This window comes from Lycium ferocissimum, unplaced genomic scaffold, assembly GCF_029784015.1.
Source record: "Lycium ferocissimum isolate CSIRO_LF1 unplaced genomic scaffold, AGI_CSIRO_Lferr_CH_V1 ctg2681, whole genome shotgun sequence".
NCBI lineage: Eukaryota > Viridiplantae > Streptophyta > Magnoliopsida > Solanales > Solanaceae > Lycium > Lycium ferocissimum.
This window is the reverse complement of record NW_026723178.1, coordinates 26,138-52,798: the sequence shown is the minus strand read 5'-3', so window position 1 is coordinate 52,798 and position 26,661 is coordinate 26,138. Positions and strand designations below refer to the sequence as shown.

The 26,661-nt window shown below is 33.0% G+C and overlaps 2 protein-coding genes and 1 long non-coding RNA gene across 3 annotated transcripts; all 3 read right to left on the bottom strand.

Annotated features, from left to right (window-relative positions):
* Positions 1 to 7,697: 7,697 nt before the first annotated feature.
* LOC132043658 (uncharacterized) lies at positions 7,698 to 16,192 on the bottom strand. Its single transcript, XM_059434134.1, has 3 exons — positions 15,700 to 16,192; positions 9,423 to 9,446; positions 7,698 to 8,181 (listed from the first exon to the last, which is right to left on the bottom strand). Exons 1-3 carry the CDS (start codon positions 15,884 to 15,886, stop codon positions 7,880 to 7,882), a joined length of 513 nt encoding a protein of 170 aa, XP_059290117.1. The 5' UTR covers positions 15,887 to 16,192; the 3' UTR covers positions 7,698 to 7,879.
* LOC132043659 (uncharacterized) lies at positions 10,104 to 15,183 on the bottom strand. Its single transcript, XR_009411887.1, has 2 exons — positions 14,381 to 15,183; positions 10,104 to 12,500 (listed from the first exon to the last, which is right to left on the bottom strand). It is a non-coding gene; the product is annotated as an uncharacterized LOC132043659 (long non-coding RNA).
* A 3,303-nt stretch (positions 16,193 to 19,495) lies between the features above and the next one.
* On the bottom strand, positions 19,496 to 26,086 carry LOC132043655 (uncharacterized). Its single transcript, XM_059434128.1, has 10 exons — positions 25,599 to 26,086; positions 24,769 to 24,949; positions 24,046 to 24,179; positions 23,229 to 23,341; positions 22,995 to 23,118; positions 22,138 to 22,293; positions 20,758 to 20,910; positions 20,424 to 20,503; positions 19,836 to 19,885; positions 19,496 to 19,741 (listed from the first exon to the last, which is right to left on the bottom strand). The coding sequence occupies exons 1-10, from the start codon at positions 25,998 to 26,000 to the stop codon at positions 19,611 to 19,613; spliced, it is 1,524 nt and encodes a 507-aa protein (XP_059290111.1). The 5' UTR covers positions 26,001 to 26,086; the 3' UTR covers positions 19,496 to 19,610.
* Between the last annotated feature and the right edge of the window lie 575 nt (positions 26,087 to 26,661).

Genomic DNA, 26,661 nt, shown 5'->3' with positions numbered 1-26,661 from the left:
TGATTTAATTTTAGAATTATCCAAATCAAAATTTGATAAAAAAAAAAATAATAAGTGTTGTTTAGGTCCAATCTACATACATTAATAATAGAATATTTTACTCCTTTAAATTAATCGAAATAAAATTCACGTTATCAACTGATGCTTAAATATTGCTGTTGTTTTGTCTCAAAGAGGGGAAAATAGTTTCCTTTTAAACAAGTCTTCTCTTTTAAAAAGTATTAATAAATTTTTGCAAACTTTGTATTTGTAGCAAATATTAATATAATAAAGTTTTGGATACTGAAAGACTATACTACAGTTATATTAATCGTGTTTTGAACATACAACTTATTAGTAATATAAGTAAAAAGATTCAAGTGAATTTTTCTTTAAAAAGCTGACAAAATAATGAATAAAATAATTGCAATTTGAGAAATTATATAACCAATCAACATTAATGTTATACCCTATTTTAACCGGGGTCAAAATAGTTTACAACATCGAATCTTTTGGTTATTTAAAGTTAAAGAGTCCCACCCAATATTTATGGTAATTAGGGCACCCATTAATTAAAATTATCTAAAGTTGATTTTAAAGTTCTTCTAAAACCAAAATTAGAGTAAGAGGTTAGTAACTAACTTGGGAAGGTAATTAGCATCCCTCTAAGTTCCATTAATAACGGTTGACCGACCAGACTTATAGTTAATTAGGCTAAGAATGTAGATGTAATATATCATAATATTTAAGAAAATATTCTTATAAATATTGCTAAGATTATAATAGAAATATAAACATGCTATTTTAAATAAAACTTGTAGAAAGATTTGCACAAAAGAGGTTTCAAATGTTGCTTAAAATAAATTATAAATACGGCTATGCCTTAAATAATAGCGTTATTTTAAAACGAGACTTGCAAAACATAACGATTTGCATATAAATAGAAACCCTTTTTTAGAGAAGACTTAGCCAATTTGAACTTGAAATCACATTATATGTAGAAAATCTAGGCTTGTTTTAAAACGCAAAAGGTGATAGAGTTTTCTTTCTCTTTTTACTAACTTTGTTCAACAATATTCGGCCCAAAATATGTATAATATGATAAATCTTGAAAAATTGTATATAAGATAGATTTGGATTCCTATTTGCACATTAACGACATCCTAAATTTCGAATATGTCGAGAGTAAGTCACGAATCTCTTTAGCTCAGAATATGTAGTCATGCCATTTTTGAAAATCAATTGTTTAATCAAAATAAATATTATAAATACTATCAATAATTTTGGTATCAAAGGAAGAAAATGAGTCTTATGGAATTTCTGATCCACTACCTATTATACTAGAATTAATCCCACTAATTCCGCTATGGTTCACCTAGACTAAGGAAACAAAATAAGACGAAATGTTAGCCAAGCAATCGAATACACAAAGAAAATAAAACAGCGTAAATCGAATCAAATGGATCAGCCTATTTTGGGCTGCTGCGGTCTGTAGCTGTTATTGGGCTTGGCCCAGAATTTGGTTTCCATTTTCTGTGCTGTGGATAGGGGCTGGACAGAGAGGACAGATTGCGTTGGGCTTTTAGCCCAACACCGAATTCGAGAGAAGAGCGAGTTCCTCGGACTCGTATGCGGTGATCATGCATAAAATAAAAGGAAAAGAATTAGTATACGATCAATGGATAATGTTAAACATGTAAAAATATAAACTCAATCTAAACAAAATGTATTATAAACTCCATGGCGATATACAGAACTCACCAAACATCTAAATCATAGAATACAAATTGGGACTAACGGGATAGCATGGGCAGACCAAAATAAAGCAATCTTATGGTCAGGTATGATGAAATAACTAACAAGTCTATAGGCTCCCCTACAACCAAATGGTAAGTCAACTAGACAAGAACCCAAAGAATTAATTTAACATATTGAGTTATAGACTCGTTAGGGTAGGGACGAGTAATTAACTAAGAAGACAAGCATCAGGTGCACCATAGCCAAGTCAAACAAACAAGTAGTAAGGCAGTATCACACTCCACATAGGAGTGATTGAGGGTTCAACAGGAAGCCATGATATACACTCCACATTTCACATGAAGGTACCAAACTAAGCATACCAAAACAGGGCAAGGCTACTATTGTGACGACAACCAGGCTCAGTCTGGGAGAGGGCTGACCTTTCATTGTATAGCAAACAGCCTAGATAGATAGAAATCCATACCATTTTTCAAAAATAATGGAAACTGGGACTCGGACACACTAATAGGATTCTAACCTCTCACTCATATGTTCATTAGACTTAAAACAAGAAACTAGCATCATTCTCAGAACAAGATAAATAAATGAAACTGAGCCATATAATAACTATGCTAAGCATTAGTGATACAGAAATAACTTATTAACTCAGGTTAGATCTTTTATTCTGCCAAACTCACCACTTTTCTTTTTGTTCAAAAGAGAGATCTGAGGCTTAAAATGGGTTTGAGACAACATCATAAAAGATCGGCAGCCAACAAACATAATGATTAGTTGAACTAAATTGTAATCGTTTCAAAAATGAAGCTTAACCATACTATTATTTCTGGGTAAAACAGATCCTAAGGGATGGCATGATGTATTCAAGAATTTGAGGTTAATTCAAATTGTTCACTTTAAAATAAAAGGGACTAGCTAATGCAAGCAGACATCAAAGGTGCTTATAGGCAGGCCTACTGCCAAGGCAAAACAGTCGAGCAAAGTTGTCTAACTACTGATTAAATATCAGGAAATTATATAACTGAAACATGCATTAGTTTGAGCCGAATCGGTTGGAAGAAAAGAGAAGAGGACTTCAAAAGAAATTAATCAAGCCTCACTGCTTAGCTCACTGATTATTCTTATAACACAAAGTCATTGTGGCTTCAAAGATCGAAAATTCAGATTTTTAGGCCTACAATTACCCTTTTTGACAGTATACTTAAAGGATATTCGACTTGAATCTATTAGCGTTAACACAATCACCTATCATCACATATTACAGACAAAACATAGTATTGATCCTTGTTAGATTTTAAAAACAAATGAGATTTAAACCAAACACATAAACATTCTGAACAAAGGAGAACTAGGCTAACTAATGCATAATCATACTTAACTGAGTGAAATGATCATATAAGACTTGCTGGACTGAGCTAATCTAGACATATCGAGCAGGTTTAACTATTAAACAAGATGGAGGGCATCATCCATCTGGTTATAATCAACATGCTTAACAGCCAACTAAGCTAACACACATAATCCTATTAAGGCATATTAAGTACATGATATAGCTCCTATATCTCGAACAAACTGGACTAGTAAAACATACTTAGCAAAGTAGCTAATTATCATGCCAAATCAGAATCAAACTAAATTAAACTAATCTTAACTATATGAGTTTACATAGAACAGAACTAATACAGAGGGAGAAGGAGGATTTCTGACCTTCTTCATGTGCAGTGAACAGGGCGTCGAGGGTCGCGAATCTACGCTCGAATACGACGAACGATTCGAACCTCAGGTCGAGACGAACCAGAAGCCAAACGCAATTTTTTGGTAGAGACAGTCGATATTTGTTTATCTAGTTGTAAAAAATATTTAGAAGGATTTAAGGTGGCTGAAGGAACTCTCTTTGGCTGAGCGTCTAAGGTAATATTTATAGATGAAGTTGAAGTTCTAGGGTTTCATCTCTTTTGACTCAGATTCCGGAGCGGGAATCCTTATTTTGTAATGTAGCCGTTTGAATTTTGAACCAAAGCTATTTTACTCTAAAAATCGATTTCTCAGATCTGGAGAATCAAAAGCCAAAAGTCTCCTAACTTCTTCGTGTTTGACCGAATATTTTTGACAGAGAAGCATCAAGAGATGCTAGAAAGAGACGATTTTTTGTGTGGAAATAGCAAGGCAAAGCTGTGTAAGGGTGAAAGTAAGACTGGGTTTGCACTGGAAATGGAGGGGAAGAGACAAGAAAATGACGTAGCGTATTGCACGAGAATGGGGTGTCACGGGTCTGCCATGGCTGAACAAGGTTTGGATTTTGGTTGAAAAGGGAAGGGATGAGGAAGAGGAGAAAGCAGAGAGAGAGGAGAAACGAGAGAGATGAGAGAAAGAAAGAGAGAGGCGAGTATGCGGCTGAAAGGAAAGGGGAACCCTACCCATTTCATATTTTATGAAAGGGCCGGGTCGGGTCAAACTTAAATGGGTAGTGGGCTGTTGACAAATGGGCTAGTCTGAAATAATGTTAGTGGGTTGATGGCCGTTTGGGCTAAAAATGTTGGAGCATATTATGTTTGTTGTTTGGGCCATTAATTTGGCTGAAAAACACTGGTCTTTCCTCTTTTATTTTAATTATTTTTTGGGCTTCTAATTTAATAGCTAGTACAATATATACTATGATAAATTATGATTAATATGTAGAAAATAAAAGACTTGATAAAATATAATTAATTTAACGAAAATAAAGTGACGACGAACCCTTTTGAAATTTGTGATAAAGTGATGCTAGTAATAGTAAAAAAAAAATGAAAATAATGATATTAATAGTAGTAGAAATGGTAGTGAAAATAAAATACTTAACTCGTCAATAAATTTAAAAGCCCGAAGAAATAAATTAGAATAAAGGAGGGACACAATTGGGTGTCAACAATTAATAAAAACAAATTTTGAAATAAAAGAAAAATATATGGTTCAAAAAATTAATTTGATGTGTAACTATATAACATAAACTTTAGTAGAATTTAAATTAAATTTTAAAGAAAATACATTTATGATGTGAGACTACACGATAATATTTTCACTAAATTGATATAAATGATAAAAGTACATATTAACAATATATCATTGTAATTATGAAAGAAGAACATAAGCAAATATTGTATCATGCTAACAACTTTTCTGCTATCTATCGAGATAAATTACACATTTGAATTATCGCGTGAACTTTCTAATTTTTATTTGTGAATGATAAATAAGAAATGATTGATCTTAGAAGAATAATGTATAATGACTCGCGGTTGTTGTATAAAATACAATTCAATCTCTAAGCAAATATATATCTTTGCAAACCTAATAAATTTATAGCATTAGTATATATATATATATATATATAATTCTTTACAACTTAAGAAATGAATGCTCTCATAATTAAAAAATAATAAGTTATGTTACTTTATTAAATTATATTACTAAAATTTTGGTTAGGACCGGTTTAGAATGTAAAAATTTCAACGGAACAAAAACTTTGAGATGAAATGAAATCAAATAATTTTCTATACGTACTTCTTCGAACGAAAATGTTATCATACTAATATTATTTTTTCGTTAGCTCATATTAGGCCTATTGGGCCCGTGCTTCAACATCTAGTCCAAAGAAAAAAGTATAACTTACTTAGCATAGCTTACATTATTACCTGTTTATGTAACATAACTAAACTTTATAATAATTATATTTAGTAGCTAAAATATAACATATTTACTTCCTATATTATCACTTTTTTACCACTCATCGATGACTTACACCCATAAATTTAAGTCAAAAAAATGTCCCTCTCTCCTATCCCCTTAAATACACGCCATTATGCCCAATATCCCTTAATTTCCTCCGATTTCAAATCGCCTTTTACAATAGTTCAACTTCACTTGTTTATCTCTAATTAACTACTCATTAATTTCACTCATAATTCAAATCTAATTCCCAAAAAAGGTAAGATTATATACTGATTTTTACGTTTCACCATGTATTTAACTTATATTTTTTTATTTTTTTTTTCGCTCGAATCAGCAAGGCAACTCTAAATAATTAATTATCACTGTTTGTTCTTGGTTGTTTTTTGTTAGATTCAAGTGAAATGGCTAAGAAAGCTTCTACTCCGATGAGGACTAGAGATATAGAACCCGAATTTTCAATTCCTAATGTTTTGGATTGATATTTTAATAGTTGTTTTTCATATATATTTTGGTTATATTTTTAACTGTATTTTGATTATTATGTTCAATATTACTTATTCTGGTTTCTGTTGACTATATTTCAGATATATTTTTCATATATTTTGACTATATTTAGAAAAATTTCAGAAAAATAAAAAAAATAAAAAAAAGTTGCAGTGAAAACGTTGCTACCTCAATTATAACTATATTTTGGCTATATTTTTTAATTGTATTTTGATTATTATGTTCAATATTACTTATTCTGGTTTCTGTTGACTATATTTCAGATATATTTTTCATATATTTTGACTATATTTTTTAAAATTTCAGAAAAATCAAAAAATAAAAAAGTTGCAGTGAAAACGTTGTTACCTCAATTATGAACTCAACTTGAATTCAATATTTCAACAGATAAATTCAAATATATATTCGTCGTTTAAAACGAGCTCTGTTCACTGGTTTGATTTTGTTATTTTTCAAAGTTTTTTGATGAACTAGTTTTTGAACCTTTTTTTTTTTTTTTTTGTTAAAAATATGAATGTACTTTTTGAATTCAAATTTTTTTGAATTTGTTAGCTGTTTGAATGAGATATGAGATCAGATATAGAATGAGAGGATATTTGCGTGAATCAGGGAACATTAAAAATTGATTTTAATTTAAATTGGAATAGATTTTGTTTCCATAAACATAGCACTTTCAATTTTCTCAGCGTGTGTATTTTCGTTTTATTTATCCTATATTTAAGTCGACGCATCTACTAGCTAAATATAGGTCCTCCAGCTACGAATTGTAAATGTAGAACATGTAGTTATAGGTTGTTAGAAGAAATTAAAAGATAACTGTTTGTGAAAATTTTACTAAACTTTTTTTTGCGCGGATTGTTCTTCATTTGGGGTGATCTTTAATTTTCGGCCTTCAAATTGGTGGTCTTTAAGTTTTGCCCTTCACCTAATCTGCTCGAGGGTTATGGTTCGAACGCCCGAATTTCCAAAAAAAAAAAAAATCACAAAAATGAGAATTTTAAATCGATCATGCAAATTAAGGCGGAATCGGGCACTTGGGCGTGAATTTGCAATTCACTTTAAAACCCAAATTACGCCAAATGGGTATTTGGTCTAATTTCGTAAAGAAAGAAAAGTTAAAGACCACCATTTTGAGGGACAAAAATTAAAGACCACCCCAGCGAAGGGTAATCCTGCAAATTGCCCAATTTTAAACGCACAAACTGCAATCACAAGAACAGTCCAATACAAATAAGGTTAGCTTGATATTTCCTTATTTGAATGTGACAGCAAAAACTAATTAATTAGATTTGGAACTAAATTTCAGAAGTCGTATTTGTTTTGAACTCTATTTTTAATTACGTTGTTTTTCCTATTTACCAAAATAATCAATAAAAATATGATAAAATTAGACTAAAAGGGTATAAAAATTCGTTCAATATTTAAAGGTTATTTTAGTCAACCAACTTTTATATTCGTGCTTTTAAAATAATCAAATTAGCGTGGTACTTAGAATTTTTTCTAATCATCAAATATTCCAAATACACTAATTCAATTAATCTGAACTCAGGCCGAGGAGGCCTATTAAGGGGTAAACCTTTCCCTCGTCGAAAGATTCTCAATTTTCATGGCTCAAACCCGAGAACTTATGATCATAAAACTTCACTTTGGCAGGGATTCTGGTAAATGGATAAAAAAGGGCATAATGGAATCAATAAAGGGTTCTATTTCGAATCAATGCTGAAGTTACTAATCGAAAATGCGGATCATGGAACTATAATGGGAAAGTTTATATTCAATATGATCATGACAAGGTACAGGAGAGTGAGTAAATACAAATATAGATGAAGAAATATGAGCAATTTTGTGCTCATAGAGAGAATACAACTAACATAAAGCTACAAAGTGGGCAACAAAATTTGAAACTTGAGTTCTTCACCTGTGGTGTTTTTTATTCTCCTTTCCAACCAGCTTGGCGCGCTCTTTTCTCCCAGAGGGAAGTCAACTTTTTTTCCTTGGCATACAACACGACAGCTCTTTCTCTCCCGACTTCACAGGTTTCGGTGGTAGCAATGCACTTCTCAGCCTCCTTTTGGTACTCGTTAGCTAATCTTCTCGCCTCCACAAAGGTGATGTTCATATGATGGACGTGCTCCTTGTCGACAGCCTCCTGCAGCTTCAGCTCTTCGGATAATAAATCCACAAACTGTTTCTCCATCTCTTCCTTAAGATCCGGATCATCTTTCCCGCAGTCTGATTATGCCATGTGAAACATTACAATGTAGCATGTCATGATTTCAGCTTAAAATAATTTTTTGCAGAAGTTCTAGGTAAGCAAGATCTAATAGAAGCAATACATCCAAAAGCAGTATGCATAGTTCTTTTTTATAACCATTGTGTCCAGGCCAGCTTGCGCGCTCCTCAATTAATTGGTACGGTGTACCTACTACCTCCCACCAACACAGGTACCAGATAACTCCGCTTAGACAGATGAAAGATATCAGCTAGTATTTTTGTCTCCACTAGGATTTGAACCTGAGACCTCATGGTTATCATCCCACTTCGTTGACCACTAGGCCACACTCTTGGGTGTGAGCAGTATGAATAGGCTTTGGGTTTGTAACATGGAAAAGTGGAAGGCACTCTGCACAAAGAAATCACAACTAATATCTCTAAACTGTATTGGTGGCACGGTAACATATTTATTGCATTGTAAATTACATATAGCATCTATGAGCATGTTCCTTGAACCAAAGCAGCTTTTTTCCCCACTTCTGAGACTTTCTGGTTTACGCACTATACACTCCATAGTTGTTCATAACCGTATCTGAGGATCCAAAATATGCTATAGGAACTGACAAAGTTGCAGAAAAAGGATTTAGGCAGCGTCTCTATAAAAGGGTTATAGTCATGAAGTGCTCACTTAGCAAATAACTTGGTTTAAGGTCGAACTTAGTTTAAGGAAAAACTCAAATCCGACTCAAATCTTTCAGAAGATAAAGCATCCATCGTCAAGGTGATAATCAGTTTAGTGTTGTTTGTCAGTATCATCTTAGCTTTGTTCTTTCTTTTTTAATGACTCTAGTGTCTGGGCCAGCTTGCGCACCTCAGCTAATTACACGAGATACCTGCTACCTCCTACCAGGAGAGGTACCGGGTAACTCTATCGGTCAAGTCTTGGACAGATGGGAAGAAACTCAACTAGTTATTTCCTCGGTTGGGAATTGAACCTGAGACCTCATGGTTCACAACTCACTTCATTGACCACTAGGCCCTTGGGTGCTCTAATTAGCCTTATTCTCAAGGACTATAGTTTTTCGTATTCATCAGAATGCAGTGGGGTATGCATAACCATAGAATTAATTGTATTAAAGGTCGAAAAATTTCCAAGTTTTCTTGTGAAAATGTGACATAAGTACATAACATTCTTTCTTGAAGAGAAGAATAAAGGGTAAATACTAGATAGTGAAGAGGAGTCCGAATAGAAAGCTCACCTGTAATTGTAAGGTTGGCCAAGCCTGCACAAGTGGAAAACAAGAGCAGGACAATGTTAGTTTAATTGGTAAATCAAATTCCATCTACTGCACCTTATAAATTATATATATAGAAACTATCACAAAGAGTTGAAATACCAAAAAACATTGAACACTAGTATATTCCATAGTGAAGACATACCGGAAAAGAAAAAAAGAAAAAATGCAATCAAGCAGCGTCACAGAGTTCAGTTTAACAGCTCTACCAGCTATGGAAACAAGAGTTTAAGTTCTATACACCGTCAATGTAAATAATTCTTTACACCATCAGGTCATTCAAAAGTTATCAATAGATAAGCTTCCTTAAAATGTGAGATTTGAAATCTTAAAAATAAGATATTTACCTGCTACAAAGGTAAAATGACCTGATAGTGTAAAAATTATTTACACTGACGGTGTATATAACTTAAACTCTAGAAACAATAACCTACCTTTCAGCGAAGTCTAAACAGCTAACAGTCATTAGGATAATAAACTTTGAAGCCTATGTTTTTGTACGGAATTTGACATCGTCTATTAGTCAAAAGGAACCAATACAGTGCTTGGTACTTTGCAGAATTACCTCGGTTTCTCAAGAAGAACTGAAAAGTCGATACACGACGGAGACTCTGCATAGTACTTTTTTAAAAAGTACAATGCAGGATGGAAACTTTGCATCGTACTTTTAGAGGCATTTGGAAAAGAATATAAGGAGTAATTAATGAACATCGGATATATGTTGCATGTAATTGAAGTCCACATTCTTCAGCCCTTACTTTTCAGCAAAGACAGATTTTTGAACCTCTACAACAACAATAACTATGCCTCAACCAAAACTAGCAGGTGTCGTCTACATAGATCCTATGTTGTGAATGGGCCTGGACCAGTATTGGCAAAGCGGCCCAACACTGGATTAAGTGACTGTGTTTGGGATCCGGGTTGATAAATAGCGACTTATGGGAGCAAAGGCTTATGCGTACTGTGGAGAAAATGTTTGTTCCTCTCATCCCCTTCCTCTGAGTCTAAGCTTCTCATCTCCATATTTCTATTTGTGTATCTTCCGTCTTCCCATCCCTATCTGTTCCTCCTTAGTGTTGTATTTCAGTTTAGTATTTCTAAATCCTGTAGTAGTTTGAGTTTAGTCGTAACATCCTTGTCACTGTTGAAGTATTAGAAGTGTGTGTGATTTGCTTTGTTACATTAGACATTTTCTCAACAATACGCATAAGCCTATTTTGCTTCCATAAGTCGCTATTTATCAACCCAGATCCCAAACATAGTCACTAACCCAATGTTGGGCTGCTTTGCCAATACTGGTCCAGGCCCATTCACAACATCCTATGTCCCATTCCGCTCTTTGTACCAGATCAATATCGGGAGAAATATCAATAAATTACCTTGTACTTATAAACAAAAACCACTATACCCATTTCGCTTCGACCAAATACTCAATAGTTTGTCTTTTAAGAAACTCAAGTTTCACGAGTGGGATAAAAGGATTTCTCTCGTTTTCTTCATAGTTTGCTTAATTATGGGAACAGAAAAGTAGAAACTTAAGGCGAGGCCTAATCAACAAACTTTGAAACCATGAAAGCAAAATGGTAGCAGAGAGCTCCTTGTGACAGTAGCTAACAACACGGCTCACTTATTTTCCTACATGGTATCAGAGCTTGTCAATCAAAGTTTCACTCAAGTTTCTACTACATCCGATCTGACCTCAATCTTTACTAAGCTCGAGCAATAATCATAAGATTTTCCATTTAATTATCTAAACAATGCCTGATCCTTTTAGAGGCAAGACCTTCATCCCCACTTTTAGCGAGAAGGACAAGTTTCTGACAAAGTGCAAGCGGAACAAGTTAGTTAATGAAAGCATTGATTCATCTGTTCTCCTTTCTGGATTTAACCAAAATGCAAAAGCAGAACACACCCCGTCATGCACCTTTAATATTTTTACCAGCCTCCGAGGCTAGTTTAAAGGATAGCATCGACCAAATCCGATACTAAAGACAACATTAGAGAACCATTTACTTCCTTAGACTTTTTCTGTACTTGTTACCACATAAGCATAAAATCACATATTTACGAAGCTTATTTTCTTCATAGTTTGCTTAATTATGGGCCAAAAAGGTAGAAACTTAAGGCGAGGCTTGATCAACGAACTCTGAAACCAGGAAGGAAAAATTGTAGCGGAGAGCTCTTTGCAACAATAACTACGCACCGCTCCCTTATTTTCCTTCATGGTATCAGAGCACATCGTCAATCAAAGCTTCTCTTAAGCTTCTACTACATCCGATCTGACCTCAAGCTTTACCAAGTCTAGCAATAATAATAAGATTAGCCATTTATTTTATCTAAAAGTGTCTAGTTTTTTTAGAGGCAAGACCTTCATTCCACTTCTACCTTATCACATCTTTGAACACAATCAGTGCAAAAGAGATGGACCAGAAGGGTCTTTAGGCCAACCAAATCCAATACCAATGCTACAATCTGCTTCTCACCGGCATCTGATATTTCCAAGAACCAATTGGTAGAAACTTGACAGTCAAAGAGCAGTTTGTTTAAAGTAAAAGATAGCAGTGAACAGGGTAATTAAGAGGTTACTTAATAAACTCTTTACATGTAACCGAAAATCTACCGTCAATCTAAACATTATAATCTACAATCCAACCTCAACCTAAGAAAATACCAAAAAAAGATGATGCCATATAACAGTACAAGAACCCCAAATCACCAAAGACAAGATCCTCAAACTTGACCCTCAAAACTCACAACAAAACTAACACCACGCAAAAGAATGAATCAAACAAAGAAAACCCAAAAAAGGAAATCACACAACAAACGTATAAAAATAGGATCTTTTGATAAGTACAGCATAAAAATAGGATCTTTTGATAAGTAAAGCATAAAAATAGGTCGACACTTAGACCACTAGAGCAGTTTGTTGAAGGAAAACATAACAATGAACATGAAAATTTAGAGGTAACTTAATAAACTCTTTACATGTAACCAAAAATCTACCATCAATCTAAACATCATAACCCACAATCCAGCCTCAACCTAACAACACCCAAGAAAAAATAGGTACTGATGCCCATATAACTGCTGAGTAACACAAATCACCAAAGACAAGATCCTCAAAACTTACATTAAAACCAACACCAGGCAGAAGAATGAATCAAATAAAGAAACCCCAGAAAAGGAAACCAGTCACAAACCTATGAAAATAGGATCTTTAGATAAGTAAAGCATAAAAATAGGTTGAAACTTGGCAATCAAAGAGCACTAGAACCCTCAAAACTTACATAAAGCTAACACCAAGCAAAAGAATGAATCAAATAAAGAAACCTCACAAAAGGAAACCAACAACAAACATATAAAAATAGGATCTTTACATAAATAAGAGCGTAAAAATAGAATCTTGGATCTAAAAAAAGCTGAATTTTACATACCAGGAGCAACTTCAAGAAGAGAAAGATGAGGAGAGCAATCACATTTACAAAACTAAGTAAAAATGCCCATATGACAGCTCAAGAACCCAAATCACCAAAGACAAGATCCTCATAGTTGACATTTTTATCAACCAAAGAAAAAAAAGGAACCTCAAAACAACTAACAATAAAACTAACACCACGCAAAAGAATGAATCAAATAAAGAAACCCCACAAAAGGAAACCAACAACAAACATATAAAAATAGGATCTTTAGATAAATTAAAGCATAAAAATAGGATTTTTTTTACATACCAGGAGCAACTTCAAGAAGAGAAAAAGGAGTGTAAATCACATTTACAAGGCATACAAGATTGAGCATTCTTTTATTACTCTTAATTTCTTGAACTTCCAATAAATAGCAGGACAAGATACACAAAGAGCAGAAACACAAATACAAATAGTACTGATGCCCATATGACAGCTCAAGAACCCAAATCACCAAATACAAGATCCTCAAAACTTACCATAAAACTAACACCAGGCAAAAGAATGAATCAAATAAAGAAACCCCACAAAAAGAGACCAAGTAACAAACCTATAAAAACAGGATCTTTTGATAAGTAAAGCATAAAAATAGGTTGAAACTTAGCAATCAAAGAGCACTAGAACCTCAAAACTTACAATAAAGCTAACACCAGGCTAAAGAATGAATCAAATAAAGAAACCCCACAAAAGGAAACCAAGTAACAAACCTATAAAAACAGGATCTTTTGATAAGTAAAGCATAATAAAGCTAACACCAGGCTAAAGAATGAATCAAATAAAGAAACCCACAATGAATCAAATAAAGAAACCCCACAAAAGGAAACCAAGTAACAAACCTATAAAAACAGGATCTTTTGATAATTAAAGCATAAAAATAGGTTGAAACTTAGCAATCAATGAGCACTAGAACCTCAAAACTTACAATAAAGCTAACACCAGGCAAAATAATCAATCAAAGAAAGAAAGACCAAAAAAGAAAACCCAGCAACAAAGCATAAAAACAGGATCTTTTGATAAGTAAAGCATAACAACAGATTGAAACTTGGCAATCAAAGAGCACTAGAACCTCAAAACTTACAATAAAGCTAACACCATGCAATAGAATGAATCAAATAAAGAAATCCCACAAAAGGAAACCAAGTAACAAAGCATAAAAATAAGATCTTTACATAAATAAAACCAGAAAAATAGGATATTGAATCTAAAAAAAGCTGAAATTTACATACTAGGAGCAACTTCAAGAAGGGAAAGTGGAGGAGAACAATCAGATTTACAAGGCATACAAGATTGAGCAGCTTTTACCCTTAGTTTCTTGAATTTCCAATAAATAGCAGGGCCAGATACACAAAGTAAAAGATAGCAGTGAACAGGGTAATTAAGAGGTTACTTAAATTAACTCTTCACATGTAACCAAAAATCTACTGTCAATCTAAACATTATAACCCACATTCTAACCTCAACCTAAGAAAATACCAAAAAAAGACGATGCCATATAACAGTACAAGAACCCCAAATCACCAAAAACAAGATCCTCAAATTTGACCCTCAAAACTCACAACAAAACTAACACCACGCAAAAGAAAGAATCAAACAAAGAAAACGCAAAAAAGGAAATCAAACAACAAACGTATAAAATTAGGATCTTTTGATAAGTATAGCATAAAAATAGGATCTTTTGATAAGTAAATCACAAAAATTGGTTGAAACTTGGGAGCAATAGAGCAGTTTGTTGAAGCAAAACATAACAGTGAACATGATAATTAAGAGGTTACTTAATCAACTCTTAACATGTAACCAAAAATCTACCATCAATCTAAAGATTATAACCTAAGTCCAATTCAACCTAGGAAAACACCCAAGAAAAATAAGTACTAATGCCCATATGACATAACCCAAATCAGCAAAGACAAGATCCTCGAAACTTACAATAAAACTAACACCATTCAAAAGAATGAATCAAACAAGGAAAACACAGAAAAGGAAACCAAGTAACATATGTATAAACATAAAGAATGAATCAAATAAAGAAACCCCACAAAAGGAAACCAAGTAACAAAGCATAAAAATAGGATCTTTATGTAAATAAAAGCATAAAAATAGGATCTTGGATCTAAAATAAGCTAAATTACATACCAGGAGCCACTTCAAGAAGGGAGAGAGGAGGAGTGCAATCACATTTACAAGGCATACAAGATTGAGCATTCTTTTATTACTCTTAATTTCTTGAACTTCCAATAAATAGCAGGACCAGATACACAAACAGCAGAAACACAAATAGTACTGACGCCCATATGACAGCTCAAGAACCCAAATCACCAAATACAAGATCCTCAAAACTTACCATAAAACTAACGCCAGGCAAAAGAATGAATCAAATAAAGAAACCCCACAAAAGGAAACCAATAATAACCTATAAAAACAGGATCTTTTGACAAGTAAAGCATAAAAATAGGTTGAAACTTGGCAATCAAAGAGCACTAGAACCTCAAAACTTACAATAAGCTAACACCAGGCTAAAGAATGAATCAAATAAAGAAACCCCACAAAAGGAAACCAAGTAACAAACCTATAAAAACAGGATTTTTTGATAAGTAAAGCACAAAAATAGGTTGAAACTTAGCAATCAAAGAGCACTAGAACCTCAAAACTTACAATAAAGCTAACACCAGGCTAAAGAATGAACCAAATAAAGAAACCCCACAAAAGCAAACCAAGTAACAAAGCATAAAAATAGGATCTTTAGATAAATAAAAGCACAAAAATAGGATCTTTTTACATACCAGGAGCAACTTCAAGAAGGGAAAGAGGAGGAGAACAATCACATTTACAAGGCATACAAGATTGTGCAGCTTTTACTCTTAGTTTCTTGAATTTCCAATAAATAGCAGGACCAGATACACAAAGTGCAGAAACTACAGCAAATATCACTAAATAACATCTTAAACAATTCCCAGATTGCCTTGCCATTTTTTCTTTTTGGGTTTTTTCTACCTTTGGAAGTGAGATCTATAAGGCAAAATGGATCTACTATAATGGGTTAACTGGGGATTTTCATACTGATGTGAGCTAAAATGGGTAGTGATTAATTTACTACTTTAGTACTGCATACTTTGGATCTACTCTCTTGAAGGTGTTACGGTAAATATCCACTGTTTTTTATTTTTGGTTTAGTGGGAGTGTGCTGTCGGTTGTGTGGTGAAAGTTGACATTTGGATTAACAAGATTGTTGAAAGTCCACCGTCAAGTTTCTCTCTTTTCTTTTTTTTTTTTTGTGGGTTAACATCTATGCTTCACTCTAGTTTCCTTTTTTGGTTTTTTGCTCTTCACTCGTTTCCTTATTTTGCGGGGTATTTTTTCTTTTTAAGGCTTAATGCCTGCCCCCTAAACTTTTTTTTTTTTTTTTTGATATTTTAATTACTTATTATTTTTATCGAATTCTTGAATTCGTCTTTAGGTATGTCTAGGAAACACAATTCGATTTATATAGTATTTCATCTTTAATATAGCAACATGCTAATATATATTCTATTAATTATACCATCTTTTAGCTAAGGTTAGCAGCAATTGTGAGGAAAAAAAGTGAAGTAGCTCTTAATTAAGCTGATAGTGGAAGAGCAGAACCAGCAAAAATCGACATATCCATGACCTAAAGCATAGCTTACCACATGTCTAAAATATTATTCCACCTTCTTTCCTCAATTTAATTTATGCTTCTAATAAAAATCAAATTTAGGCGGTTTGATAGACACACTCGAGGACGAATTCATGGGTTCAATAGGAACAACTCTTAGTTAAGGTGCCAAAATAGAAAAAAGGATCAGGTTTAAGGGGTCGCATAAGCATTAAGCCTTTTTTTAATGCGTTTTAACTTACCATCTCAAATTATGTGTCGTGGTTACTGAAAAAAATTATTTCAAATTATTAGTTGTTTTAGGAGTTCAAGACACAATTAATTATTTGTTCTCATTTTATCCTTCGTAGAATTTTGTTATTAATGGAGATGATACATTATACATGAATAGAGTAAAATATTTAATGGAGATAACTATAACTTAGACATTAATAAGGGGAAGTCAGTCAAATAATCCTTCTAAATTCCGTAAGGAGCGTGTAAACCAAAACAAGACAAATAATTTGAGATAAAGGAAGTATATGCGTTATATACAAAATATTTTATAGTTAAATCATTTACAAAATTATTATAATTAATGTTAATTAATAATTTAAATAAATGATAAGTAACATATTAATATTATATTTGATAATATAAAAGATTTATTATAATCAAGCAAATTAATTTAATTACATCCCGTCTTAATTCCTTCATTCAAGACAGATCGAAGCAGATTATAGGCATGTTCAAATTGGTCGATTATTCTCTTCTTTCTCTAATAAAATTTTGATTGGGAGCAATGTTTCTCTTTCCTTTTTTTCATTTTTTTAAATGAGAAAAGGATCGTATTTTTGAAGATTAAGATATCTGAATATGACTACATGCTTGACTATTAAGCGTTTTCTAAATTTAAATACTTAATGATTGTTTATTTTCTCAACATCTAAATATATAATTATATTCATCTTTATTCAAAAACTAATATAAATAAAATCCAAAACAAAATTTATAATAGATGTTATATTTACAAAGTACTAAAAAAATTCGTAATTTACATGGTGTCGTAAAGAAATTGTTTGTTTGATGAAATATACTCTAAAATCTAGAGAAAATAGTAATAACAACCAGTGGCGGAGCCAGGATTTTCATCTAGGGGGTTCAAAAATTCTAAAAGGTAAATACACGACGAAGTCAGGGGGTTCACCATCTACTATATATACATAATAAAACAATTTTAACTTTGAAAATACACTGTAATTTTTTACCGAGGGGGTTCGGATGAACCGCCTGGAGCCAATGTGGCTCCGCCTCTGATAACAACGGTGGTCGACGATAATGGGTGTTTGTTAGTGGTAGTCATTGAGGAGTCTAGTGATGTGGCTAGAGCTAGTTGTGCAGGGGGTGGCTAAAAATGTGTGATGGTTATGGTTATGGCTAGTGGTGAGAGTTGATGATAGTAGGTATTGCGCGTAATCGACAACATGGTGATTATGCGTTTGTTAAAGGAGATATATCAGTAGCGGTAGTTGATGATGGATGTGGCTCATGATTGGTTAGTTGGTGATCATGGTTGTGTTGTGTTAGCTAGCGCAAGGGAAAGGCTGAAGGTAGCCGTAGTAGTTATCGATTTGGAGATTGTTGGTGGTTGTGCAACATGTAATGCATAGAATAGTGGTAAAATGTCATATTCACATGAAGAGAATGTCGCTTTAGTGATACACTAAGAATGTGCACTAGATTTGAGTAAATAGAGACTTGTCCAGAGCAAATAATGATTGTAAAAGCAAAAAAGATTTGCAGTTTTAATTAAGTGATTCAAATTCAGTCGTCAATCAAAAAGATAACACGACAGAATATTCGGTGTTACTGCATTAAGCAAATAAAAAAAAAAATTGGCATAGTGCAAATCAGACTGATTATGAGGATGTTTAGCTCTTCTTATATTGCGTTACATTTCTAAGAAGTTAATTCTCATTTACTAGTAGAATTTCAAGTACAAATAAAATGAATTAAGAATTCTAGTTGAAGTAATTTCCTTAATGGTAGAATTATAGGACAGTGGTTGATTGTGATTGGATAAGAACAAAGAAGCATGGACAATTTGTCTTGGCTGGCATTTGTGGAGGATTTAGACATACTTGGAAAATATGCAATTAAGATGAAGCATTTCATCTGATCTTTTGGATGCATTTATTTGTACTTCCAAATATGTCACATTGCATTTCGAATATAATTTTCGTGGTAGGAAAAATTCAGATTATATCAAACTGAATTCTTAGTGAAAATAAAATAGATTTAACACTCATTTCGACAATTACAATAATTCAAAGAGGCATATTTTTAGCTAGAGCGAGGAAGTGGTTGACTCTCAAAATTCACTATTAAGTTGTAATTAGAGTCGATCAAGAGAAAAGACGATACCCAGACGAGACATTAGACGATCTAAGAGGTAATTGTATATGAATAAACACGTGCATACAAACACTCTCATATTCCTATTACAAGATCGGCCCAAGAAGAAGTTCGTGAGACAAACAGTTCGCCTTGAATTATCTTTGAATAAGAGGAACCGTCTTAGGAAATGACTTAACTTAAAAGAGAGACGTCGTTGTTGCGAGGTGAGAGAGCAACTTGTTTGGTCATGCGTGCAGTGCACTCATTCTCATTACGAGAATGAAATGATGCCCCACATGAACTCGAGACTAGGACTCCTTACAATCTTTTTAGGAAAATGCAAATGCTCGCGATAACTTTTCGCAAGTATATGTGACCATAATCCTCATTTATAATATTCCTTGTGTTTTTATGCTGGATTTGATATACATAATACCAATTGTACATATTATTTTTACATTTTAATTCAACTTTACGTGCTTGCAGTAGCAGATTGTCCGTCTTATATTTCAGGTAATTAGTTCAAACTTATTATATGCAGTTATATGTGACTTCAGTTTGTAGAAATTAAACTCAATATAGTTTCTCTTTTTTCTCATAACACCTTTTTATTCTCTTCCACTATGTCCAAAGTGGTATAATGCATGTGCCTTGAAACAAGTGACACTAATATGCATATCATATCTAATTTTGTTTGAGATCTGTGTAGTACTCTTCTAACCACTTGTGAATAATAGCCATTTCTTGCTTCCTTTGCATGATTAACCAGTCTGGATCATTCTTTGTCTCAGATCGAAAGTCAACATGGTGTGCACCTAAATAATTAGAAAAATTAAAATATGAAACTATTACTTGTAAAATAAATCAATGTCTCTAATTAAGATGATGATATACAGAAGCATGTGATACCTTTCTGAGTTACCAGAGCCACAATGCTAGCTGATATATTTTTCAGCACACTGTCATAAGGAGAACAGAAAAAAATCAATTTGAGTAACGGTAATCACAGACAAATTCAAGATTTATAGAGTTTGTGGGTTTTACAATGAGTATGTTCTTATTAGATATATATATACATTTTAAAATTTTCGCGTATGTATACAAAGTTCGAGCCTATGCATTCAACTAAAACCAACAGAGTCCGTCTCAGATCCGCCTCTAACATTAACATCCACAAGAAATTATTTTGAACCTGTTTGGGGTGAAATAAAGGAATAAATGAATGAAGAAAAGAAAAAGATTTATAATCATACAAAACTCTCTGTTGTAGCATAAAATTCAGCACATGGACCATGTGAGATTTTTATATAGATTTAGTCTGAGTAGAATTTAACTTATATATACCAACAGTTGAAAAGAACTTTTATACTATCAACATATTTTTAAGCTATAAACGAGTAACTTGTCTTATTTTTCAGGTATATAGACTGTAGTTATCAGTTAAGTAAATTGATACTCTTTACACTGTCATTGTATAGAAGTTATATTCAAACTTACCCTCCTCTGCTCCATGGATCTTGCATTCCATTAGAGAATATCATGTTGCTGCCAAATCTCTTAAGGACTTGTTCAATTCTCTGAAATTATAGACATACTTTATTCTTATTAGAATGAAAACCAAAGTATGCAAAGAACATTTGCATAAAATATTAAGTTGAGACTGTATTGGTCAGACTCTTCAAAAATGTCGCAAGATGCGTGTCGAATTCTCCAAAAATAGTGCACTTCTTGTGGATCAAACACGAGTGCAAAGAACACTTTTGAAAAGTTCGAGCAACACAGGACTGTAAAAAAAAAAAAAAAAACCAAAAAAACAAGTGAGAGAACTCACATAACCACCAAATTCAGTAGTGATCCAATGTGGTCTAGGCTCAACTCCATATTTTATCTTGCAATCTTGTCTGAACTCCTTGTAGCTATAGGAAGATGGAGGAAACATGCTTTCATTTGAACAAGTCATTGGCATAACCATTTCTGTACATGCCTGAAACTCAGAAATCAGGACTAAACAGTCAATCAATTACGTCTGTATTAATTGGACCAAGAATTCAAAACCATTTTTTAATCAAATCATAACCAAACTAAGACGGGAAAAGATTCAAATTTGATGCTATGCTATTTGAAATAGTTCAATTTTGCTCACCGTTAAACTTTTGGTTTATTCATATTCTTGCCTTTAGCAAATTATTTCGTATTTGTCCTTTCCTTTAATGGGAACCTCACGATGAATGGATGGACTACACGTGTCCAAATTTTTCAAGGAAAAATGCCCAAATTTACCCTTAACCTTTGATTATGGTTTAAAATTACCCTTAAATGAAAGACAATAAAGGGGGTGCTATTAAACTTCCTAATAACAGGATAATACTAGATCAAAAGTTTAGCAGAGGGAAAAGTTGTTCAATTTCTAATAATATTTGGTAAATTTGATCATTTTCTCAACTAAATTTAATAGAAGTACTAGTGGGAAATCCAACTTTAAGGAGCCGTTTGGACATGGTTTGAAATCATGGTTTGAAACCATGGTTTCAAACCACGATTTGAAATCATGTTTGGACATGTAATTTGGATATCTTAAGTTGTATTTTCTCTTATAAACATAAAAACCTACAAGTTATGAAAACTATCAAAACATTCCCAATTCTTATATAATCTTACTAAATGAGCAAGTCATAGTTCATAACAAATTAATACGCTACTAGAAGGTCTTTCTAAAAAATATAACACCAATTGATCAAACTTTAGTTCAATAAAAATGAAAAATTTGACGTGAATAGTGATGTAACTACTTTTTAATAGAACCCTCCCACATGGTAGACATAAATAAAGGTTGGTGGAAGTTAATGAGGTTGGTAAATGGTTGGTGCGAGTAATTATTAAAAATATTTACCAACTTATGGGTTTTTTTTTATAAAATATAAACTTATGGGTCAAGTTTTATATTTAAAATTTTTGAAACCATCGTTTGAAGTCCCAAATCATGCCTTTTTGGATGATTTGGGGTTTCAAACCACAGTTTGAAACCATGAGATGGAATGCATGTCCAAACGCTGGTTTCATCTCATGGTTTCGAACGGCATGTCCAAACGCCTCCTAAGTTCACCGGTTCTGCAGTCATCAGTCGTTTAAATTTTGGATCTGCCACTAATAAATTCGAAGGATAATCTAATTGGAAAAGATTAAGACGTGTATTATGTAAAGTTTTACGTACCTGCCAGTCCCAACCATGAAGGCCATGAGCATCAGTACCACCTTCTAAATTGAAACATTTTTCTGTTTGTGTATAATTGTAATATAAACTTGCTGCAGCAAATGCCCGACTGAGTTTTGAAGCTCCTTTTGGCAATCCATCAATTATCTTGCACATCTTAATTCAAAAGAAAAAAAGATGTTTGAGCTTTACAACTGACGATATAAAAATATTTACACAATCAGGTTACTTATGAACTTGGTGATCTATTTTCGTTGCCCCCTTTAAGCGTATGTGATATAATCATTCTTATCTCAGAAGAGAAATATGCAATGTCCCCACTTAAGTTATTAAGTATTCCCAAAGACGAGGCGATTTCTTTTTCATTACAAATAAATATATGGCAAGCATTAACTGGTAAATTAATAAGAAAAAAAAAGGGTAATTAACCTGCTATACTAGGTTTAAACTACACTGATTGTGCAGGAAAATACACATTGTTAGCGAAATTGTCTACTTTTGTCATCCGTTTAAAGTTGGGGCCAATTATGCCCACCTTGCCTTTATAAAATTGTCACATATTTGCCCTTATTTTTCAACTAAGCTAAGGAAATCGTTACAAAACACAACTTTGGACCTTTTATTATTTTGTGACGATTCCGTTAGTTGAGTTGGAAATACAAGCAAATGTGTGCAATTTGGTAATAGTGAGGTCATAGTTGACCCCCAACATTTTAAAGGAGTGCAAAAGATCATTTTGCAACAATAATTGCTACTTTAGACCTTTTCCCTAAATTTATGCCCTAAAAGTACAATCAAAGTATTCATAAGATAATTACATACAAATCTAACTGATAAGTTAAAGCAGAATTAGGTACCTCTTCTACCGGATATGCTGGCAATGGCATCATAAAGTTAGCCTCAGTAGGATAATTCACCATTGCTGTGTATACAAAAGCTTCCCATAGCCAGTCCCTAGCTGAATAAACTGAATGCAAACCTCTGAAATATGTATAAATCATAGTATTATTTTAATGACTCTTAAATTGATCTTGTAATATGCTATAATGAAAAAAATTATCTCTTGTTCATTTTTGTATTAGGAGACTTACTTGCAAGTTCTGAAAAGTTTACTAACTTCAGTCAATCCTTCTTCATGTGCAGATAAAGCATCCAACTCTGCCCAACTCCCCTTTATCACTTTATAACAATTCAAGCTTGCCTCCTATTGTGAGGGGAAAAAAGAAACAAAGATTTTATGAATAAAACCTATTCGATTTTAAGTTATGTCCATAGTGAATGAATTTTTACATTATGATATCACCTAAAATATAATTAATGTAACTATCCATAATAAATTTAATCAATGACGACCTGGAAAATAAGGCAAGTTACCTGTTATAATAGGTTGAAAACACTGATAGTAAAAAATTTATTGACAATTCAGCGAAGGCGGATCCAGAATTTAGATTTGATGGGTTCAAACCTTTAAGTTCAAACTGTTATTGCACTTCTAAAGCTATGCGTTCATAATTTAATATTTGCTGAAACTTTACTAATTTTTCACATATACTTATACTTCATGTTCAGTTTCAAAAAAAATATACTTATACTTCATGTCAAATGTTTCAAGTTCAGCTTAATCCAGTGAATAAGGCAATAGTTGCCGCCTCTTACTGTTTGTGTATATAATCAAGTTGAATCCTATTCTTAAAGGAGCATAGGGTGCATGAGTGTGGCCAGTGGCGGAGGAAAGATTCTGAATTAGAGGTTTTATCATCTACTATATATACATAAAAAAGAAATACGTCAAAAGTGTGGTTTTGCAACCCCCTTCCGTCCCCCTAGCTTCACCTCTGAGTGTTGACATGTTGGATCAAAAGATTTTAAGAAGGGCTTAATCTGTTGTTTAGACTTAGTATCACAAACCTTGAAATCCTGGGAAACAGCATCATAGAAGCTTGACCAAGGAGTGATTTTGTCAAACTGCAGAATTGGAGCTGAAGATGCCACTGCACCATTGGCTATATGAGGGTACTTTAGTCTAAACCAAGCAGCCAGCACTGTTGGAAACAAAAAAAAAGGGAAAAAAATTTAAAGAGGAATTAAAGACAAACTAGTGTTTAAGAGTGAAATCTATATATGAATTGTTCAGCTATGTATTTGACAAATAGTGGCGAATTCGGGAAATTTACTAAGGACGTTCAATATTTATATATTTAAGAAGTATAGTATTAATCTATATACACAGTATAATTTTTTGACGAAGAATGTTCAACTAGTAACCTTCGTTGTTTGTACCTCCGCCCTATTGACAAACGCAGTAAGTGAAAGAATAGGTATTTAGCAACCATAGAATGCAAATTCTCACTATTTAAAAAATGTGAATTTCCAACGATGTCCGATACGAAATTTCAGCTTATGACAAAATTCCCTCGAACATTTCCGTCAGAAATTGGCATGTTTTTGTACTATCTAGTGATCCACATGGATTGGACACTCAATAGGTCCACTCATGAATGTCATGTCATTTCCATCTATAATATTAATAGGCACATTATCAGCTAAAAGTTGAAACGTTTTCACTTATGTTTTCACTTTTCTTTTCTTTTTTTGTTTGTTTGTTTTGTGGGGTTCTTCAATCTTACTTACTTCCTCCATAAGAGCCACCAAAAACCACAACTGGTGATGATTCAGAAGAAAGATTCTGCTTCAAGCTCCTTATCAGAACAGCATAATCAGCAAGTGCTTGTTGTGAATTCAAGTATCCCAGTGTCTTTGCTGACTTGTAAGATTTATTTCCAAATGGCATTGAATCCCCATAAAACCTATGCTAAAAAATTCCAATTAAAAAAGAAAAAAAAAAACATTGTCATTAATTTCATTCCCACTAAAAAGATAAATAAGAAAAGAGATTTAGGAAAAAACAGAAAAGAGTCAAAAATACTCATTTACAATACGAAATATCTTAATATTACCCTCCGCTATATTTTGGAGTCATGTATAGTCTTGTCGCTAACAAATAGTTTTTCATATTTCCCTTGACGGAGTTCTAATATGGTTAGAGACAGTGGTCTAGGCAGAATTTTCACTAGAGGTTCATCTTATGCTATATATACATTAAAATAAACTTGTATTTACTATTTGATTTGGGGAAATGGAGATTTAGATGACCCCTTCCACCACTTTAGCACCAATCCTGGTTAGGAGAGCTTTGATAAGAGAAGATAATTTTAAACCGTAGTCAAAAGGAAATGAATAGAATTTAAAGTTTTTTAAAGTATTTTGACACATGGAATCTACCCAACCACGTTAGAGCTACATTAAACAAAAAATGGTAAAGATGAGACCATTTCTAATAGTAACAAGAATATGAAGGACACCAAAATATAATAGAATATAAAATTAAGATATTTCGTACAGTACAAAAAACATTTTCCCTACAAAGTACATATGAAAGCATTTCAAGATTTTGCACATACTTCAATGAAGACTAGAAGAGCATGGAACTTGGGAGCAATATCAAGCATAAACCCGGTATTTGCAGCAAACCAATCAATATTTCCTTCATTGCCAGTGTAGACAAATATTGGTCCTCCTTTATGCCAATATTTATCATTTATGAGGTACTTTTGATAAAACACTTTAGAACTCTTTGGTAGAAAAGTGAAGTGATCAAGAATTTGAGGGAAGTAATGAGTTTTGAAGGGTATTTTTGTCTTTTCATGTTTCTTTACTAGTGAAGATTGGTAAGTTCCTGGAAGATAATTTGACTTGATTTCTGCAGATGCAATAGAGATTATGAACAGTAGAAGCAAGAAAAATAGAGAAGAAGAAGCCATGGATATTTTCTTAGTTCTTGATGAGGATGAGGATATTTGCATCACTAGTGTCTTTTTCTTGGTAACTTATATACTGGCTTTACTGAAAAAGTTGTTACATAAAGTTCTTGGTTTTTTTTGGATGATTCTGAATCCTTAAGGCTTTTTATATCATTCTACTTTGTCATAACATGAAGAAGGATAAGGGGTATATATGGTAACATCTCACAATTCTTAGCTCATATACTTGCTTTGAACATTTACAATTTTCAAATTTAGGAAAATATCCTTGGAGGTTAATAGAAATAGGCAAGTATTTAAGTGATTCTTACCAATTAGTAGTTAGTTTGTTTTTCACCAGACGTTTGGTGTCTGCTTTGGGCAGGGGCGGATCCACATCATTGGGTGTGGGTTCACGGGAACCCACAACTTTTATCTTAACCTTATATTTATAATATGAAATCCTTCAAATATATAAGAAATTTGAGCTGAGAACCCAGTAACAATAGACACAGCTAGCTGGGAACGCACAAGCTTCAAATTTTGGATCCACCTCTAGCTTTGGGTCCTAACTAAACCAAATTCTTTTCGTATAAGGCTCAATAAAGGGGAGAGGCGTTCTCTATTAAGATTTTTTTTTCGTTCTTAGGTTTTGATATCAGAGACATCTGAAGGAATTCTATCCATCTCACCGCAACCCTTGATGATAACTACTTGGATTGTT